General features: G+C 35.8%; 2 protein-coding genes and 1 pseudogene across 5 annotated transcripts; all 3 read right to left on the bottom strand.

The window, feature by feature from the left end:
- Positions 1 to 842: 842 nt before the first annotated feature.
- On the bottom strand, positions 843 to 6,955 carry LOC142536965 (uncharacterized). Of its 3 annotated transcripts, none has more exons than XM_075642464.1 (12): positions 6,778 to 6,955; positions 6,524 to 6,586; positions 5,977 to 6,111; positions 5,423 to 5,525; positions 4,890 to 4,960; positions 4,708 to 4,815; positions 4,337 to 4,370; positions 3,620 to 3,720; positions 2,786 to 2,845; positions 2,528 to 2,728; positions 2,176 to 2,294; positions 843 to 1,666 (listed from the first exon to the last, which is right to left on the bottom strand). In XM_075642464.1, exons 1-11 carry the CDS (start codon positions 6,919 to 6,921, stop codon positions 2,205 to 2,207), a joined length of 1,110 nt encoding a protein of 369 aa, XP_075498579.1. In that variant the 5' UTR covers positions 6,922 to 6,955; the 3' UTR covers positions 843 to 1,666; positions 2,176 to 2,204. The 3 variants fall into 3 exon arrangements, with proteins under 3 accessions (XP_075498579.1, XP_075498581.1, XP_075498582.1); XM_075642466.1 differs by having other exon boundaries at positions 843 to 1,484; XM_075642467.1 differs by having other exon boundaries at positions 4,708 to 4,812.
- A 1,489-nt stretch (positions 6,956 to 8,444) lies between these two features.
- Positions 8,445 to 9,583, bottom strand: LOC142536964 (protein COFACTOR ASSEMBLY OF COMPLEX C SUBUNIT B CCB1, chloroplastic-like; annotated as a pseudogene).
- A 981-nt stretch (positions 9,584 to 10,564) lies between these two features.
- LOC142536963 (E3 ubiquitin-protein ligase SINA-like 7) lies at positions 10,565 to 13,696 on the bottom strand. Of its 2 annotated transcripts, none has more exons than XM_075642462.1 (2): positions 13,175 to 13,689; positions 10,565 to 11,398 (listed from the first exon to the last, which is right to left on the bottom strand). In XM_075642462.1, exons 1-2 carry the CDS (start codon positions 13,607 to 13,609, stop codon positions 10,751 to 10,753), a joined length of 1,083 nt encoding a protein of 360 aa, XP_075498577.1. In that variant the 5' UTR covers positions 13,610 to 13,689; the 3' UTR covers positions 10,565 to 10,750. The 2 variants fall into 2 exon arrangements, with proteins under 2 accessions (XP_075498577.1, XP_075498578.1); XM_075642463.1 differs by lacking the exon at positions 10,565 to 11,398 and adding an exon at positions 11,661 to 12,913 and having other exon boundaries at positions 13,175 to 13,696.
- Between the last annotated feature and the right edge of the window lie 523 nt (positions 13,697 to 14,219).

Below are 14,219 nucleotides of genomic sequence, written 5' to 3'. Positions count from 1 at the left end.
CTTGTCGTCTCGCCATATTATTTGGGAAAAAATATTGCCCACAATCTGTGTGAATGTTCCTTGAAATCATGGTGAGTGGGTCACAATTATTTATAGTTAATTATTTAAATATTTTAAGGTGATATTTTAATCGCCAAGTGTGTGAAAGTGCTTTAATGTTTGCTTTCATTTTCGTTCAATGGGTGTGGGGTTGCTTTTTTAATCAATTAATTATACCACAATTATTGCCTGTGTTTCTTGATTTCATCGTAAAAATTGCTACATTCCCGGTGGTGTTTTCAACTCATTTCAGCTAAAACATGCACGAAATCATGGCCTTCTATTTGTAGAGTTCCATCCCGTTAGTTGTCAAAGTTCTTGCTACTCCGACGACAGTATTATCCTCAAAATAAAAACAAAACAAAGCAACAAACTACCCAATGCTGGTTGAAAAATAATATTTTTACTGTCCTTATACGATAATATATTGAAATAAGAAAAATTGTTTTTTTATCAGATACTTTACCTATTTACGACGTAAAATTTCAATCTTAGTTCGTCATCTTTGATTTTTTTTTTTTTTTTGCAATTTTATTTTTTTAGGAGTGACTGATGTGATGTTGATATGGTGTTAATATGATGTTAATATGTGCAGTTTCACAATCAATACTCTCAATTAAATAACTAAAATTGTTACAAAAAATAATGAACTATTCAGGAATAAGGTAGAAATCTAATAACACAGATAACCAAAACATAAGGCTAAAAATACATTTTTACCTATTGAAATAATCAATCTCAGATTAATTTTTGGAAAGGAAAAAAGATTCTAAAAATTCCAAAACTTCATACACAAAAAAATGGAATAATTTCTCAACGGTCCGTACTCACTTGAATCCACCAAGTTACATGCAATTGACACCCCCGCACCCCACCTTTTACCATATTTGTTAATTGATTTTATATATCAAAATGTAGTATAAACTCGAATACAGAGTAAAAAACCCACCCACTAAAAAGATTAGTTCAAATAACACATTTGACGGCTTACAATCATAGGAATTTCTTTTTTTCGTCTTTGGCAAGTGCATATTCTACCCTACATTGAATCTTTTTTTACTTTCAACATATATAGCATATTAGACAAGCAACTTGTCCACAAATTATTGTGGTTAAATTACCTTTCCAATATTTAATCACAACATTTATCAAACTACACGTGCCTTTTAATCATTTTAATCTGTTTATTAAAAATATATATAGTACAAGATACTGTTGTGGACTAGAATATCATCACCGTTTAGTGAAAAAGCGATTTCCTTCACTGGCAGAGCTTAGCATTAATAAAAGCTTGATTAAAAGGTAAGAAGGCAGATGTATCAAGAATCAAATGTCCAAAACTTAAGGGAAAAAGAAAATAAATACCATTTTCTGAAAGTTGGAACATAAACCTTAATATCAACCCAAATTGGCAATATCTTGATACTTCACCAAGCACTGAGACTCTGTGAAGAATTCCATGAAATGTTTAGCCAAATGAAGTTACCTTTATCTGCTGTAAAATAAGAATGAAGAATACGAGCATGCATGGTTCAGTTCCTTCAGTTTGGAGACGCAGCTAGACCATGCTCAGCTGAACTTGTACGGGTGCATGAATGGTTGATGCATTGTTTCTCGTCTATCATTCCTATCAATTAGAAATACTGAGCCTTTCAGAGTATATCAGATGTTTATCATGATAAATCAACAACAGCACAATACTAGTATTCGAGCACTTGCATGACTTAGAAAAGGTGATGAATAATTTAAAGTTGAGCAGCCAGAGTAGTAGTACAATGAAGTGAGTGGAGAAAGACATGAAAGTTGTGTTAGGGGGGAGGGTGGGGGATTGTAAAAGTTACAAGTCTGAATCGGGATAACAACTATTGTTTACTCGAACTTCTGAAAGTCAAATGAAACTAAAAGTAAAAGGTTTGAATATGTTTGACATGCTGCTTATTAACTTACATAAAAAGTTTAAAGGGCGTATCCAAACAGATAAGAGGATGAAAGAACTTCACATATGTTTAAGATTTCAACTCTTTGATGGAAGTACTGACGAAAAACAAAGTTTAAAGCATTTCAGATAGAAGGAGAGGCATAGCAAAGTTAGAGGAGAACCTAAGGCACGTAAAGGAGGAAGGTTAATCATTTTACCAGTTTTGCATGAGTGCATATGAAAGTGGTCACAGCCTCTTTAACTTTTGGCCTCTCAAACCATTCCAAAACGCTGCGGCATTCACAACTTTTTTACCTGGAAGTTGTACTTCCAATACCTGTACGAGATCACAAAGCATGACCATTAAAATCCAATCACTTCAAGCAACGACAAAACCCAAAACAGAAAGGATTTGCTTCCACGCCACTGAATAGAGATAGGAACATCTTTAAAATATCAGAGAGCACAAGGAGAATCAATGATTAAAGAGATGGAAGGTACCAAATGTAAATTTCTCCAACATGGAGAAACTTGTATTATTCAGAACTATTGTAAAAATTAACAGTTCACCTCCAATGCTGTACCCTCTCCACAAGAAAATATCAACGAGCCTTTTCCAAAGAACACCTCATCATCGCTAATCTTAATGTCATCCCTGGAACAAACTCTTGTAGTGATTATTTTAAGCTCCACAATATTGTTCTGACCACTTTTCTCGTCGATCACCAAAACTTTAGCTCGAGTTCCCGGCCAACCTGCAAACGCACGAACCTGAAAAGTTGCATGTAACACATCCATATCTCTGATCAAATCAAATTAAAATCTTACTTTGTTGTGAAGGACTATAGCATTTTGATCGAATGATAGCCATGATTCTTCTTGAGTTATCTGCATGAAATAAAAATAAAACCATGTAAAACCAGAAAAAATCTTCAAGGACGACTGTAACAGATCATATGTTGGGAAAATAATATGGGGAATTTAGCTGTTGGCACGTCAGCTTAGTCATTATCAAAACCATCTACTGTCTTTGGGCATTGCAAAAGAACAAGGAATAGATGATTTAGTAAATGAAAATACCAATAGATCAAAGAACAGCAAACTCTTAGCCTTGGGGAGCAATCTGTTCACGGTAACAAAGTAGCTTCAAAAGGCTTGTAAAATATAGAGCAGAAAATTTACTCAAGACCATAAACATTGTGGAAGCAGAGCCTAAAAGAGGAGGCTCGAGATAGACAAGGACACATGTTAACAACTCCATTGACCAAATGGCAAGCTGTATGGTCATTTTGTTCCCTAATTCAACAGCTTTTATTGAAACTAGTAGCATTTTTCCATCAACTAGACTGCAAAAGCTAGAAGGATTATACAAGATAACTTAGCAGAGCTGAGAGCATAGTTCACCAAAGATATGGAACCTTGCATAGATTTTTTTCACATAGGTGATAAGCTACTAATCAGTATCACAACTTCTGACAGTTAGCACAACTCTTCCAGGTAGTTTCAGATATATCTATCCTAGGATAAATTGTTTGGTTCAAGCAAGCCGTAATGCGTGAAAAGAAGTGAGTATTTAATCACAATCATCAGATACAATGACCATAAAGATATGAGATATTTGAAACACATCATTTTTTTTTTACAAATAAAATGTCTGCTTACTTTTGGCGCAAATGTAGCTTTAGACTCGTCCTGGGAAAGTGCTTTCGTTTTAGCTGAACCATCAAATATCGAGGGAAGCTCACAGATCAGAAGTTTGGATCCTAACTTAGTTAAACATCACAGATTTTAAAAGCATGAGGAAACTATCCAAGCAAAATTTACTTACAAATATGAAGCATTAACAATTATAAGTTTTTATGATTAGCATAAAAAAGAACATAAAGCATCAACAAGTTTCTGAAAATCCAAACTTCTCTAAGATTAAACATAGGCACACGATAACATTAAGAAAACTGTTAAAATTAAAATCTGAAAACATCAATAATATCTCCCCTTTAAGGATAGGATGCCCATACTTTGAATGATTAAACCTTGAGAATGTCTGAAAATGTCAACTATATATCATTCCCATGACCTTGCATACTTAAGAACCATCATGAAAATTGCTTTAGCACATCATGGATAATTAAGCTTTATCAGATTGTATCCTATTCGCACCATTGATGTTCACGTTTACAGAGGCATGCCATGAATAAATAACTTTGCATTTAAAAAGTACCTGATATCCAATAAGGTTTTATGCTTGAAAATTTCACAAATAACCACAAAGCCGGTAATATGTTTATAAATTCAGTTGAGCAAAGCTTGTGATTGAAACAATAGATCTTATGAAATACATCAGCAAGTAGAAAATGATAGAGGAAAGATGATAAAGACCTTGAGCAAACAGCAAGTCAAGTAATTCTGGTGCCTGCCCATAGATCACCAAATCTTAGTCATAAACATAGTGCAACAAAAAGAATGCAAGTCAGTTATGGGATTTCATAAAGAAATCGTGGACTGCTTTTGTGTCATTGTTAGAAATTTCGTATTAATAGGAATTTGGGTTACCAAATAAACCAGAAAGTAAGAAAACTCTTCGTGGCTGAGGCAGTTTAAGATAATTAAAGGAGATCAAACTTAAGTCTCTTCATCAAATTTTGTACCAAACAAGTGTTATCTGAATGCTGTAAAATACACGAATGGCAATCTTTTGCACAATCTTAGATGATTTTCATAATTAGCAAAATAATACATGCTGTAATTACCTTTATTTGATCATTAACCACCACGTTTTCACAGGAAATAACAGGTCCAGCATCCATTTGGCGCACAGTATATGCTAATGACACCCCTGTTTCTCTGATACCATCCTGCTGAAGAAGATGATTGTGTATTTGATAATAAATAACTTGTGAAATAATATTCTAAAGCTAAAGGGAATGTGAACCTGCAGAGCTCTCTGAACAGGTGCTGCCCCACGATAGAGAGGAAGCAAGCTTGGGTGTATGTTAACTGTTCCTGAAAAAATCCATCTAACTCAGAGGCAGCCAGTCGTAAGCTTCTGAGCTAGAAATCATCATACCAAAGCTATAATATCTCCATAGCAAGATTGGTAAAAACTGACCAATGAGATTATGCTATCTGAAGGGTTCCAAGACCATAAATAAATTCGATGCAACATACATTTGTCTCTTGTCAAAGACCAATTAGTCGAATGATACCACCCCACCCCCAGTAGTCAAAAAATATATTTTTAAAGTAGATAAGGCTCATACTTCCATCATCAGTACATCTACCTCTCACATCTAAAGGTTCGCAGCATATCTCTTCATTGCGACATTAACTTTAGCATAACATTCCAATAAACGAAAGAAAATAGGTGGAGATAAATATAATTACATAACTGAATTGAATAACTCCCAATCATTGCCAAACAATGTCGTAAATAGAGGAAGCATCAAGTTTCCTGTCCAAACTAACCCATAGATGGTATCTGAAGGAATTTAGTTGGTAAAATATTCCCGTATGCAGCAGTGATGCAAAGATCAGGCTCCAGAGCTCTAAAACTGGAAAGAAAAGATTCCTGGATGGTTGTACCATGAATATATGAAACCTTAAGTCAGAGTAGTATAAATATAAAGGTTTCACATGCCAGAAGAAACAAAATGCCTGATACAGAACTTGCCGTCGTTGATTTGGATTCAATTTGTAAAAAGCTTATAATTCCCTTTTCTACTTCCTAATATCTTATTCACAGATATACCACAATTACAATTTCACACAAGTTAAATCATGAATCTTCAGGTTTTTCTAAATCTAAGAAATTATCTACACTGGTAGTAAGAATCGTAGCTACTAATTTTCATACCATTGACGGGTCATCTCAAACAATTATCCATACTAACTACATAACAACAATTTATATAAATAATAAGTCGTGACAATGGAACATTCAACTATAATTCAGAGCTACCAAAAAGAAATAACATGGAGACAGATAAGTGACGTCATATATACTTGAAGAACGTATATACCTCACCAGCTTTCACAGGTGTGAAAATCAAATCAGATGGGAAACTTCTGTCTAGAGCATGTTGGGCAACTGGAGAAGGCATCACCTTTCTACCCCTATCTCTTCCAGAAGGAGGCTGAGTGACAATTGCTGCTATCTGTACCATTTCAAAATCTAGCCAATGTGTTTACATCCAATATCTCCATAAAATGGTCATAGGACTAAGGTCTGAATCTAGTTGGACGATATAATCTTCATATTCAGATCCTTTCCAGAACTAACTAACTATGAATTACTTCTTTCTCATATACTGTATGGTGGATATATATATATATATATAATATTAGATTATAACTTACATAGACATAACACATTTGCGAACGAAAGGATTGTGTCTGTTAAACGATATTCAGAACTAACATTACAATGCAGGAAACCCACGTATATTCCCCGTTAGTGGAGAACCCGACAACCATTTCCCTAGAGATTTTCAAAAAAAATTGTACAAAAAAGAAAAAAAGAAAAAAAGAGAGAATATAAACAGCAGCCCTTCGAACAAATACGAGTACCTGAAATAAGGAATCTGGGGCAGAAGCAGCACCCAAAAGAGCTTCCAGAACACAAGCAGAGACCTGTAATGCATTTAATTAGCACCAATCAGTAGATTTATCCATCCACATTCAGTGGCGAGATGGGAAGTCGCCTGCTAACATAAAAAAAATTCGAACTTTATCCCAAATTTCAACACACTAATATGCATTGAAACCCCGAATTTCTACAGTGCATTGCGTGAATATCAAGATAAGAGCGGGATGGTGTGTACCAGAGGGGAACCCAGAAAAACGAGACGCTTCTTCTGAGCGTTAAAAGCAGATGATGAAGAAGACACGGTGACTGTTGAAGGAGAAGACGCGGCGGCGCTGAAGCAGCAGAAGCGCCGGAGCATCTGTGAAGACGGTAGCAGCATCGCTCCAGTAAGGGGAAATCTTTGCAAGTAATACCTTATTAGCGAAAGATGGATATTTGCATTTAGTCCTTAAATATTTATTACCTAGCAAATCAGTCATAAACTTTGGTATACTATTAGATACAAATGACGGAAAACTTATCTTTTATAGAATCTCAAAAACAATGTATATGATTGAAAAACATAATGATCAAAGTTGATCTTAACAAATTCTAAATTTTGGATAAATGAACTTGATTTTTTTAAAAAAAAATCAATAGAAACTCATATATCAATCCAAAAGTTTTTGAAATTTGAAATTACTGTCTAAATTTAGTGCAGAATCATTCAACATATTCAGTTTACAAAACAACATGGGAACGTGAGGTATATTCGCCGCCTTTCCACGCATATTTGGAATTTTTTAGTATGATCAACTTAACAAGATCTACAAATTTTATATAAAAAAAATTCCGGAGAAAAGCAACCGATTTTGTCAAATTTTGATTTTCAAAACAATTTTTTCTAGTCTTTTTCGCCAGAAAACGCCCGTCTTGTTATTTTCTAGCCAATCGACTACCATGCACGGACTTTATACAGTACAATGAACAAAATTTCATGTTATCTAGCCTTAGAACTTGTGATGTGCTTCATGGTTTTTATTTTCCTGTTAATATTTTGTTATACTTTCTGTTAAGGATTTTTTTGGAGCTGATTTTGTATTTTGTTGAGATTTTTCTTTAAATTTTTGAACCGAGAGAACAATTTCCTTTCTTGCACGAAAACTTTTTCAAATTCTGAGATGATGGGGTGTTTCAATAGCTGATATTCCATGTAGAAAGACCTCTTTTATTCCCAAGTGATATTTCCTTTTTTTCGACAAATATGAGGTGCTTTATTATTTTATTAATTGACTTTAAAAATTATTCTTAGTTATTTAATCGTGTAACTATATATACATATATTTACGTATTTATTTATAATATTTTTAGTTTATAAAGTTATGGCCAATATATGTGTTTTCGTCACTAGTACAAACCTTGATTAAATCTTGGGGTGTTACATGTATATCATTATTTAGCCAAAATTGAGTATATAGCATTGATTTCATGAATATCAATCAAGCATATAATTTTGTTAAATTTCTATGAATTTTCGAGAATTCTTGTTATATGCTTGGATTATTCAATATTTCGATGAAAACTTTAAAAAATGTAAATATAAATTTATGAAACCTGTAATTTCGACGAAACTTTTGGAGCATTGATCAAGATATGACAAAATTTTGTGTGAGACGGTCTCACGGGTCGTATTTGTGAGAGATATCTCTTATTTGGGTCATCCATGAAAAAATATTACTTTTTATGCTAAGAGAATTACTTTTATTGTGAATATCGGTATGGTTGACCCGTCTCACGGATAAAGATCCGTGAGACCGTCTCACAAAAGACCTCTTCTCAAGATAATCTTTTATATTGGATCTTGGAAGATCCATTATAAATTGCAGAATATGACAACCAAATACAACTACAAGAGCAACGACAAATCCAAATTGAATGGCCTTATTATTCGAAATGTGTCAAAATTGTTCTCAGCATTTTCATCTTTCAAATACACTGACATACACCATTCCCTTTTCATTCAGCTGCAACTCTTTTTTCATTTGCTCTACCTGTTGATCATCACCTTGCACAATAATCTCTGACAGCGATCTATCATCCGCGGCCATCATTTTCACCTTGATCTGCTCCTTTCTCGATGCTCTTGTCCAATAATAAGCACCCCTGTTCTATTAGCATGTATCAGTTTTCGAATTAAGGGATTTCGTGTTTGAGTCGATTGATGAACAGGGTGTAGTGCACTTACGCGAGTGGACTCGGTATGATCAGTCAAAACCAATTTTTTCCAATGTCAGGAAAGGTTATTGTAAGAACGAGGGCAACACTTGCTAGAGTTATACAGGTGCAGAAAGTTAGTAGAGCAGCTTGACCTCGGCTCGGAGCCATCATTCCCTCGAATCTAAAAATGACAATAACATGTTTACAAACCAATATAGATAATACAAAAAATTTGACACAGATAAAATCCTTGCATGACAGAGCTCGAAATTGTCTTTCCACGTGCCATTAACAACCATACAAACACGAAAATTTTCAAGATGGATGTGGTGTGAGTGGCTTACACTATGGTTTCACCTCGGTCCGCCAATGAAAAACTATTTCGGGTAAAGAATGAAAGAATTTCTTCTGCCACCTGGTTAGGTGCCTTCTTCACCTCCCTTCTCCAATAAATGACTTCTGCACAACATGTGCTAACAGTGAAGTCAAAAACACCATCCACCGAGCATTAAGCTCGAAGTTCATCCAGAACTATAACAAAATCACACCATATTTTTAGCCTACATAGGGAACCCTTAGAGTGATTAGACTCTTTGCTAAAAACTAAATCTGATCGGTAGAGTATCCAACAGATGTATGCACCCATGCGGGAAAGGAACAGCAAAATATGGTACCTTAGATTTCACAGAACGTTTGATGAGGGACCACAGACCTGGAACTGAGACGATGAAGAGACCAAGAGAAGTGTAGCAGCTGGCCGATGAGTAACCAGAGCTCTCCGCTAGCAAAAAAAGAGGCACCCTCGTGAAGCTACTCCAAAACAGATGAAAACGAAAGAACATCATCAAGAGAGAGAGAGAGAGATTACAACCACAAGGTTCCTCTGCCTAATCGACATTCGACCATGTCAAAGCCATATTGGATGAATGCGGTGCAGGTCCCAGGTTGAAAATGTGCAATGATGAGATGTTGGAGAGATTAGTTGCTTCGTTGCCATATCTGATCACTCAAAAGTAATAATGGACTCAATCAGTTTCGTCGAAATTTATCGGTTCCATCTAAGGGCACTCCATTCGTGTTTCTGAATGTCCCACTCCTCCCCGCCTCCTGCCTGCTAGATATCTGCGGGGAAGAGTTATTTTGTGGACTGAAAAGATCAAGAAAGTCTTCCCAGTTTCTTTCTCAACATCACTGTGGAAGGAAGACGATGTTGATACCCCACCTTTCCTTGAGGATAGCTGCATCAGACGTGTGCAAAATATAGTCACGGGCCTGGTGGGTTCATCTCTTCGGAAGGTTACAGCATGTTATTATTTTAATGTTACTTTTACATGATAAAGAATTCAACGTTATTATTTTGTGAAATATGTTAATGAATATTTAAGTTGTCTTATTTCATAAATATTTACGTCGGTTAGAAAAGTTTATAATATAGAAATTTTCTCGTCAAGGTAGTTAATAAATTAATCAGTTGTTTTAAAAAAGGAATTGAGGGTGTATAATTTAAAAGGAGTAAAATAATCTGAGAGGGAGCTTTTAAAGGAAATATGTTCTTTACACATGAAGAAAAAATACTAAAGGAACAAATGCATAAAATTGTTTTAAAGACTCACAAAACCTAATATCACAAATACACATGTATAAAAAACAAAAGATGGCATAGTTGCCCAGCAGAAATAAGACCTGCATATTCAGAAGGAGAAACACATCCAACTTCATTTTATGCAAAAGATCCTTGGGACTGGCGGCCAAGAGTAAGGCCCCAAGACCCGTAATGCTCTTGAGTCCCAATCTGACTCGTTTGGGTAATTTATATTTAGATCAGATAGGACGCTCATCCCCCATTGTATCCAAAAAATAAAACTTCATTTCACAGTACAAATGTCAGACCTAAAAAATCTGTTTATCCATACATAAAAAGTGCGTAAGCGGTAGTAAATATGTTTACAGCACCTCAACTCAAACAGAGGATATAATTAAAAAGAAAATAAAATGCAGACAATGCATGCCGCTTATTTTGCAACACTCTGTATCATAAGTTCTATCTTAATTGAGTCGGTGAAATCCTTTGGCATCAGGAACAACTTTTTTGCACGAGGCTGTGAAACCCATTTGGGCATGTTCTCTGCAACAGTTTTTACTCTGATTGAGCTTGTTCCATCTTTTGCAGAAATGTCGTATGTGAATGACCTATTTGATGAAGTTGGTGCAACACAGACTACACTGATGAAACTTCCCAGAGAATCAATTGTATGATCAAGGACAAAAAGTATATCCTCAAGTCTTTCCTGAAGGAAAAGATACTTCTGACTGGTCTCCACTACGACGCTAAATACAGTGTTGAAAAAAAATTTCTTGCAAGCATGTGAATGCGCAGTAGCAAAGTGCGTATACAAGGTATTGAATATGCTAACATGGGTACATAATTGATGAGGGCAAGCACACGGGGTGTAAATGCATGTTTTCTCATGATCATGCTTCTTACTGTAATTTAACATCTCCCCACAACCGTGCTGCGTGTTTTTACATGCAATTTTGACCGAGTCAAGAACCATTTCTATGGCCCTGCACCGGTTGTACCCAATTGGCCAGCTACAAGTTCCACATTTGTTCTTCATCTTGGTGCAGCATGATGCACATGATATATGCCCATTCTCGCACTAGATTAAATCAACACAAATTATCAGTTCTACCAACTACAAGTATAAAGACACTCACATGTATGAATTACTAACATATACAAGGTTTTGGGAGACTTATTCAGACTCAAGCTCTGAAAACACGATAATTAGGGACCGGTGTTCTAAAATTCGGCCTAGGCGGCCTTAGATGGCATTAGGCGTCTATTAATCAGCCTATGCGCGATTAATCGGCAAATGCGTCCTAGGCGCCGTGGACTGATTAGGGCTTTATTTTTTGGGGGGTTTTGCTTTTGAAAAGTTATTTGGGCTTTTAAACCAAAATCTAACAACAAATGCGATTTGTTGGCTTGCCTAACACAATAAATTTCATCCTCGTCTGCGATCTAGAGAGATAGAACTTCATAAGTATGATTTTACACCCGAAGAAGAAGAAGAAAATCACGATGATGATATTGAGTTTGTGTCTAATGACGAAGAAATTGTTGAAAATTATGGGGAAGAAGAAGTGGTGTAAATTTATGATATTCTATTAATATAGTAATTTTGAACGCATTTTGATGTTATTGCATTGGAGTTATAGTATGTGATTTATTATGTTAATACCGTGGAATCCGCCTAGCAATGCTCAGGTCCCGCTTAAACGGCCTAGGCGTTGGTATGGCGCCTGACTATCGTTTAACGAATTTTAGAAGCTTGTTTGGACAATCCTAGTACAAAGTCTTAACAAAATATCACATTGCAGAAGTTGATGCAAAATTGGGGAAAACCAGAACAAATAGAGTTTCAGCATTTCGAAGCCTTCAACAGGGAAAGAAGGTACACATGGTACACACTCCGAATGAATCATCTGGCTGGAAGAAAGAAGACAATCGTAATTTGATGAGACAATAAGAGAGGATATCTACATGAATATGCCAAGAAAAAACAGCGATCCAAATTCATCACTGGAAAGCTTTAGCAAGACAGTCTAAAAATGCAATGTATCCTATACAACAAGTGGAAGAGAGATGGAGTTGTCCCATTAGAACTTCATAATATGTCAGTCCAACACGAAGCAAAGGCACAAAACTCGCAGTTGCAAGCCAAGATGGACGCCTCATTTGAAGCAAATGGAAGAGCAAACACCATAGGGTATGACTGCAATTCGGAACTTTCTCCCTTAGTTTCGTTTTTCTCTTCTTCTTTGGTTTGTAAAATATTTGTGCCTTAATGCAGGGCAGCGTGCTTTTCAACATATACCCTTTCAACCATCTTGACAAATTCTTGCAACGAGTTAAATTTAGTTCTAAAGCCAGTAAATACCTCTACAAATTACTCCACCCGCGTTGCTAAATAAGACCCCCAACCAAGTGATATAATCAACTTCATGTTAACGGATGATAATCTCCCACAACACACTGGGAATAGTAGAAATTCATCACCAACCTTCACCAATAACTCATAGTTATAACATTGATTCTAACTTGACTCAGATTGTTGCATATAATTTGAAAAGGCATAGAAACCAATGCAATTGCTCCGGCTCCGAAGCACCTTCAAAATATGAAAAGATTCCTAGTAATCATTCATGGATACAGATGATTCAACGTATCTTGGGGTAAAGATTGAACCTTTACAAAAAATAGATATACAATTTTCATTGTTTTTTTTTAAATTTGGCCCTTCGCCCCCTTCTCAAATAACCACTGCATACATCAAAGAAGGGTTTTTGTTTTTTCAAGAAAACGGATCCAGCACATATTCAATGGACTAAGAAACGACAAATTCTAAAAGGTAGAAAGCAAAAGAAGAAACCTGATAAACCGGAGGGCTGAGAGGATCAAGGCAGATGGGGCAATCAAGTACATCCGGGTCCGTTAAGGTCACGGTAATAGGCGCCGGAGCATCTCTAGCCGGAGCATCTCTGCTTGGTTGATCTTGCAGTTCTTCTTCTTCTTCTTCTTCTTCCTCCTCGTCGCCGTCCTCCTCCTCATCTCCCTCTTCTGCATATTCATCTGGTTCTTCCAACGGTGACAAACGATCGGAATCAGAAAGCGCTGCGTCCGACTCCATCTCGCTTTCTTCGCGGATTTCTATCATCCGCCGCCGCCGCCGTCGAGAGGAGGAAAAACGATCGGGGGAGAAAGTGGCGGTTTGACCGGATTCGTCACTGGAGGTCCGAGGTCTCTTGGATGCGTGCCTCCGGACGTCACGCCCATCTTCATCTCCAAAAGCAGAAAACCTCGCCATCACTTCCGAACACGACAAGATTTACAAAATTTACACTTGGTGGCTCGGTTGCAGTTCCTAGTATAAAAGCCCATTCAATTAATTGGATGAAAGGCGTAAATTTATATATATATATATCTCCATATTTTATTTTATTTTTTGAAGCTGTTAGGTGTAATTTCTATAATTTCGATTTATTTTTTTCATAATCCCATCAATATTTATCAATAAAGAATATAATTCTAAGCAAATCCTACATATTTGATGCTTCTATTCTTGATTATTACATTATTGAAATAAATTGCACCACAATCATGCCTTCTATTTTTACCATGCATTGGAAGGAATTAATTGCAACTTACTGCTTTTCATTTTCATAGTAAAGTTGCTTGTATAGTCGCAATACATTTAGAATATATACTCCAATTAATATTGAAATATAAATATAAAACATGCGGACAAATTCTTATATCAGCATATCCATTTGCATGCCCTCCCATGAAATATTACGGTGATGTTTTTTAGAGTAGATGAATATGGTGATATATTACGGAAGATATAGCACTTACTCGGTTTCTATTGATTTTTAAAGAAGAAATTTTTATTCACTCCAAAAAACAATCACTTGCAC

The sequence above is a fragment of the Primulina tabacum genome, chromosome 2 (genome assembly GCF_025594145.1).
Source record: "Primulina tabacum isolate GXHZ01 chromosome 2, ASM2559414v2, whole genome shotgun sequence".
NCBI classification, from domain to species: Eukaryota; Viridiplantae; Streptophyta; class Magnoliopsida; order Lamiales; family Gesneriaceae; genus Primulina; species Primulina tabacum.
This window is presented reverse-complemented; position numbering and strand designations above follow the sequence as displayed.